The 7,152-nt window shown below is 45.0% G+C and overlaps 1 protein-coding gene across 1 annotated transcript; it reads right to left on the bottom strand.

Moving 5' to 3' along the window:
• Nucleotides 1-357: 357 nt before the first annotated feature.
• On the bottom strand, nucleotides 358-1,385 carry LOC126281390 (histidine-rich glycoprotein-like). Its single transcript, XM_049980317.1, has one exon. The coding sequence runs from the start codon at nucleotides 1,349-1,351 to the stop codon at nucleotides 524-526; it is 828 nt and encodes a 275-aa protein (XP_049836274.1). The 5' UTR covers nucleotides 1,352-1,385; the 3' UTR covers nucleotides 358-523.
• Between the last annotated feature and the right edge of the window lie 5,767 nt (nucleotides 1,386-7,152).

The following is a 7,152-nucleotide window of genomic DNA, read 5'->3' on the forward strand; positions in this document are numbered from 1 at the left end:
CTGCGGTTCAACGTCGTGAGCATTGAGGGCAGACCTGTCAGACCGAGGCAGTATGGTAAATTGTGCTGCTGCATCATTTTGCGCCGTATGCATTGGAGCTCAGCTTATCCATTGGTTTGCCTGCCGCAATATTAATTGAGCACATTACAAAACAGACTACTGGGATTTAGAACACGTACAACTCGTAATCCCTCATTTAATATCACAGTATTGCGTATAAATGATTTAATCATAAATCTAATTGATTCTCTTAATGCAGGGATTTATATTTAATCGTTTCATTAAATGCTGATGACGCTGTTGCGTCACTGGAGTCAAGGGATTTTCGGGAGGGATGGAAATGGGTAATATCGGCAATAGCATAAAGACGTTTAATAAGGGGATTTCAGAAACGTTTTAATACAACAGAAGATAAATTCAATAACAACAAATTCGAACGCGAAATGGGATGTATAACAAAAACAAATAACGGACGTAATTTGGATGACTAATGAGCTCCAGAGCTGTAGGCGTCTGGTGCGCTTCAGTGATGTCCGTGGCCGCCGCCGCCGCCACCACCACCGCCGCCTCCGTGTCCGCTGCTGAATCCGTAGTGCTTGCCGCCGGAGTGACCGCCCTTCTTTCCGTAGTCTTCGTGGTGGGCGTGGTGAGACTCGTGGCCGTGGTGGCCCTTGTGGCCGTGGTGGTCGTCGTGGTAGTGGCCCTTGTCGTGGTGGCCCTTCTTGCCGTAGTGGTCGTCATGGTAACCGGAGTGGTGGTGTCCGCCCTTCTTGTGTCCGCCGTGCTTCTTCTCGTGGTGGTCGTGGAAGTCACCGTGCTTGCTGTGGTGGCCGCCCTTGTGGTAGTCGTCATAGAACTTATGCTCCTTGTGGTACTCGTCCTTGTGGAACTTGTTGTGGTAGCCGTGGGTCTTGTGGCCCTTCTTGTGGCCGCCCTTCTCGCCGAACTTGGCACCCTTGTGGCCCTTCTCGCCCTTGTGGTGTTCGCCGTAGTGGCCGGCCTCGTCGTGGTGGCTCTTCTTGTGGCCGCCGTGTTCCTCGTAGTGGCCGCCGTGGTGCTCCTTGCCGTACTTGCCGTGGTCGCCCTTGTCGTGGTGGTGGTGGCTCTTGTAGCCCTTGTCTCCCTTGCCGCCGTGCGACGAGTGGTGCTCCGAGTGGTGCTTGTGGCCGCCGCCCTTCTCGTGGTGGTGGCCGTGGTGGCTCGCGGCAGCTTCCAGGTCGGAAGCCGCCACAGCCAGGTCTGTCTCCTCTTCCTTGGCTGCCGCCCTCAGGTCCCGGGCGTCGCAGGAGGCGAGGAAGGCGGTGACGCAGAGGAGCGCCAGTGCGGCGCCGAGCCGCCACGGAAGAGCCATGCTGGACAACGGTGTGCAGGCAGTGACTACCTTTCCCTGGAGCCGGTGCCCGTATTTATACCGGCCGGCGGCTCTGCTCGCGGGGCCTGCCTGAGCGTTACCAGTTGCGGCTACCCCCCTTTTTTGTGACGGCCTCGACGCCGTCAGCGGAGGTGGGAAAGAGACGAGCCCTCTTTCTCGTAGTTTCCAAGCCCGCGCGGGAGGATTTTCTCCCTTTCTAAATCGGACGGAAGTGCCGAGTGGCACCGCGCGGGCTGGCATACCTGCCAAGTCGAGCGTGCGCCTGTGTCGCCGGAGCTGGACGGCCGTCACGCTTTCGAGAGGCGGACGCTGGGCCGCCTGTCCGCACCGCCATTTGCAGAACACCCGTCCGCTCTGGACCTGTTGAGCAGTAGTCGAAGAATCACTTGTTCTACGTCGAACTTGCAGTTCTAGAGGGTGTCCCACATGACGCTCCTTGACTATACGATTGGGCAAATAAATAGTAATATAAACTGTGCCTTCATGGCAAACCACATCTACATTTATACTCCGCAAGCCACTCAACAGTGTGTGGCGAAGGGCACTTTACGTGTCACTGTCATTACCTCCCTTTCCTGTTCCAGTCGCTTATCGTTCGCGGGAAGAACGACTGCCGGAAAGCCTCCGTGCGCGCTCGAATCTCTCGAATTTTACATTCGTGATCTCCACGGAAGGTATTAGTAGGGGGAAGCAATATATTCGATATCTCATAACCCTGCGACGAAACGCGTCGCTCTTTTTTGGATCTTCTCTATCTCTTCTTTCAACCCGACCTGGTGCGGATCTCACACTCATGAGCAATACTCAAGTATAGGTCGAACGAGTGATTTGTAAGCCACCTCCTTTGTTGATGGACTACATTTTCTAAGGACTCTTCCAATGAATCTCAACCTGGCATCCGCCTTATCAACAATTAATTTTATATGATCATTCTACTTCAAATCGTTCCATACGCATACTCCCAGATATTTTACAGTAGTTACTGCTACCGGTGTTTGTTCCGCTATCATATAATCATACAATAAAGGTTCCTTCGCTCTATGTATTCGAAATACATAGAAATTTTTTTTAGAAAAAGTCGAGATTTACTTTGCTCTTAAAAGTTTCCCGGGCTCTGCCTTGGAGACGCTGGCAGATCTGAGACACAAGGACCTTTCAGCAAATTTTGACTGCTAAATAGACTATCATTACCCCAATAGCCCACTATTTTACTATCACAAGTCTTCAGCTTCCCAGATTAGCCTATGTGTTTGTCCACTGATACGTTATTATTGCTGTGGAAAAGGGATTTTGTACTCCCACTCCCGCTGCATTAGTATTTTACATTTTACGATCTACTTTCCGTACTTTATAAATTTTATTTTTGATGGAGGGAATTTACACTATCACTCTGGTTTTATTAATATGTTGCATTTTAACTTTCCACTTTCAGTATTTCTGTAAACGGGATAAAGTTTTTACATGTTTTTTTAATAGTTCAGCACATGTACAGACTCCCTCTACCCTTCACATACACCTCATCCCTATGACTCCATCCCCAAACATATTCCCAGTACTGCCTCGCCTATAGTCACTCAACTATATTTCTGCTTGTGGCACAGTAAGTCTATTCCCGTTTACTGTGTTCCCACTTTGAAATATTCTCGGTGCATTGGGAGCAAACAGCTTCGTTTAGCCCGTTCAGTTTTTATCCAGATTTTATTTTTATAGCTTCTGCTGCCCCTTCATTTTAAATATGGACTTCTACTCTCGGTGCGCTATATGTTTAAAACTTGATGTGAATCATGAACAGTGCCTCTAAGGCAGTTACCTTTCGGTACGACTTTTTAAAAGGCATCTTTGTGAGTCCATTTCAAGGTCAGCACTATTATACTACTTTTCAATCCCTTCGTGCTTTAGACTATTGTTAAGCATTATTTGTAAAATAATATTTTCTTGATGTTTGTACTGATGAGTATGCGCCTTCAGTGGACGCTACACAATTTGGGACTTTTAATTAAAGGTATTCTACAGCCACTGTGAATCATTTCTTACAAAACATGAAAATTAAAACACCTCAACAGATTATATCTTCATTTAATTTATTTACCTAGCCTGTTTTGATGGTCCATTACAACATCCTTAGGTTACGTAAATAAATTAAATGCGAAAGAGATGCCTTGAGGTGACTTAATTTCGATTTCATATCAAACAGTCGAAGTCGTTTGCAACCATTCATTACAAGAATTGACGTACATTGATTTGAATAAAATTTTCTTCGTTTTCAACCCGCGTCAGTTTGCATACACCTCTCAAACTTTCGATGTCATTTCCGCCAGCGTCGTCAGTGGCTTTAGTCCTGACGATGACGGCCGAGTGACCATCGAAAGCTCGAGAATTTTATTCGAACTGACGTGGTTTGAAAACTCAGAAGATTTTATTCAGCCTTTCCGCCGCGGAAGACTTCAGAGACAAATAAAACGATTTGTACTTCTGCTGTGTGCCAGAAGCCACTTCCCCTCTTCCTACACAAGGAGAATTAAACAACCATTTCGTTGCTACCTTAGCTTTTAAGCCATGTTGACATCTTGCATAGGTGACTGACATCAAAGCTTCAAGACGAAGGAATCAGTTGTTCATTGTCGAACTTGTATCTCTACAATGTGTCAGCGAAATTGCTTACCCCTCTTCGTAAAAATGATTACTAGGTAGCTGCCTACTGCTTTGAAGCCACGGGAACACGTTGAAGACTGGGTTAATAGCTCGAGGTTACGGCATAGCAGGACATAGCTTACATCACATGCTGGTATTTAGGCATGTAAATTACTCAAACACTCTCCAGGTTGGTGGATCGGCTGTGGTTCAGCGACATAAGCACTTCCCCCTCAACTTACAATTAAGGAATTAAACAGTTGCTAAATTGATAGACCCGACATTAAGTTACGTAGATATTATGCAAGCGTTATTGGAACCTCAGATTGAAGACTGGAGAATCACTCGTTCATCGTCTAACTTGTATTTACAGAGTGTATCACAAAAATCGCTTATCTCTCTTAGTGCAATTGGGGAATAAAGTACGAGTACATGTTCTACTGCTGTCGCTGCATTGAAGCCATGAAGATATGTTGCTAACGTGCTTAATATCTCAGCTCGACGACGACGAAATCATGGGCTATGGGTACACCACGACATACCTTACATCACATTGCTAGGCAGGAAAGTAAGTTTCTTGAACAATCTCGAGGCTGGCGGATCGGATGTGGCTCTGCAACATATACAGGCCCATTCCAATGGACACCACGAATCCTCGAAATTACCACGCTCGGCAGCTCATCGCCGGGAATAAAGAAGTCCGATGTAGCTCAAAGTCGGTACAAGGCAAATGAAGAATTTCCCAAGCTGCTGTGTAATCATTTCAAAGTGTAACTCCTTGAGATAGCCTGGAAGATGCGAATGAGAACACGGAGACTTCTAGATCTCTGTATAAGGCATGATGGTGCACATATACCGAGGTCTTCTAGACACATAGCTTCATCTGCAAGTACGCTCGTGGTCTAAGGGTTGCCGGCACGGTCGCTCAGCGTGTTCGGTCAGAGCGCTGATTATCCTCTGTAATACAACAAACTGAGTGGAAGGATCAAGAAACAAACTAGAACGGATATTATGTGACGTCTGCAACGACCAAACACAACGATCAACAACGAACAAAATGCAAAGAATCCCGTCACTGCTTCTATTTGGAATAATAATCAATATTGACGGCCGAAGACTTCCGGCGTAAGGAGTCACCATCATGCTGCCTGCGACCTTGACCAAGAGGGCGGAAGAGCGGACAGAGATTCATAGCACTCTCTTGTTCTAGGACTGGGAAGCTGCCTCGAAAGGAGAAAGAATCAGAAACGATCAACGACATGGAGATGCAGAAGGCACTGGAAACCACTGCATTAAAGACACGTAACGTGTATCCACAAGACATGCAGCTGTAATTAAGAAATTGTGATGACGAACTCTCCATTTCGAGACAGTCCCCCATTCGAATCTCCGGGAGGGGACTGCGGTGGGGAGGTGACCATGAGAAAAAGATTAAATAACTAGCGACAGGATACCGTGCTGCGAGTCGTGGTAGAGAAACTAGGAACTCTGAAAATGGAAATGCAAAGGCTTAGTCTAGACGTAGTAGGGGTCAGAGAAGTGAAATGGAAAGAAGATAACGATTTCTGGTCAGATGAATACAGGGTAATATCAACAGCAGGAGAATATGGTATAACGCGAGTAGGAAGATAGGATAGATAGTGTGTTAGTGTAGCCAGTTCTGTGATAGGGTTATTCTTATTAGAATCGACAGCAAACCAATACTGACAACGTCGTCCCAAGCTGAAGATAGTAGTCAGGAAAGCATATAAGGAAATTGAACAGGTAACACAATACTCAAAGGGAGATGAAAATCTAATAGCCATTGGTAACTATAATGCAGTTGTGGGGGAAGAAGTAGAAGAAAAGGTTTCAGGAGAATATGGGGTTGGGACGAGGAATTAGAAAGAAGAAGGAATAATTTAGCTCTGTAAGAAATTTGAGCTAGTAATAGTAAATACTCTGTTCAAGAATCACAAGAGGAGGAGGAATGCTAGGAAAATGCCGGGTAATAGGGGAAGATTTTAGTTAGATTACATCATTGTCAGACAGAGGTTCCGAAATCAGATTCTGGCATACCCAGGAGGAGATATAGACTCAGATCACAATGTAATAGCGATTAAGCTTAGGCTGAAGTTCAAGACATTGGTCAGGAACAATCAATACGCCAAGAAATGGGATTCGGAAGTACTAAGGAATGACGAGATACGCTTGAAGGTCTCTAAGGCTATAGCTACAATAATAAGGAATAGCTCAGTAGGAAGTAGAGGTAAGAAGAATGAACGTCTCTAAAAAGGGCCATCACAGAGGTAGCTAAGAAAAACATAAATACAAAGAAGGTAGCTGCGAAGGAACCATGGGTAACAGAAGAAATACTTCAACTAATCGATGGAAGGAAGGAGTACAAAAATGTTCCAGGAAACTCAGAAATACAATTCGATGAGGAACGAAATAAATAGCACGTGCAGGGAAGCTAGGACGAAATAGTTGCATCAGAAATGTGAAGAAATCGAAAAGGAAATGAATGTCGGAAGGACAGAATCAGCATACAAGAAAGTCAAAACTAGCTTCGTTTATATTAAAAGCAAGGGTGGTAAAATTAAGTGTGCAACGGGAATTCAACAGATAAATGCAGACACAGTGCGGATAGGTGGAAAGAATACATCGAAGGCCTCTATGACTGGGAAGATTTGTCTGATCACATAGAAGACGAAACTAGAGTCGATTTAGAAGAGATAGGGAATCCAGTATTAGAATGAGAATTTAAAAGAGCTTTGGAAGACTTAAGATCAAACAGGTGACCGATAACGTTATATCATAATTTCTAAAATCATTGGGGGCATTGACAACAAAACGACTGTTCTTGTTGGTGTGCAGAATGAATGAGTCTGGCGATGTATCAACTAACTTTCGGAAAACTATCATCCACACAATTCCGAAGATTGAAAAGCTGACAATTGCGAGAATTATCGCTCAATCAGCTTAACACTTCTTGCATCCAAGTTGCTTTCAAGAATAATATAAAGAAGAATAGAAAACAAACTTGAGGTTGTGTTACACGAGGAGCAGTTTTTCTTTAGGAAACATAAAGCCAACAAAGAGGCAATTCTGACGTTGCGATTGATGATGCAAGTAAGCCTAAGAAAAATCGAGAAACTTTAATAAAATTT

This window comes from Schistocerca gregaria, chromosome 7 (genome assembly GCF_023897955.1).
Source record: "Schistocerca gregaria isolate iqSchGreg1 chromosome 7, iqSchGreg1.2, whole genome shotgun sequence".
Lineage (NCBI taxonomy): Eukaryota > Metazoa > Arthropoda > Insecta > Orthoptera > Acrididae > Schistocerca > Schistocerca gregaria.

What these genes read in the sequence shown, in the direction of transcription:
- LOC126281390 (XM_049980317.1), bottom strand. Translation starts at nt 1,351, where the DNA reads ATGGCTCTTCCGTGGCGGCTCGGCGCCGCACTGGCGCTCCTCTGCGTC.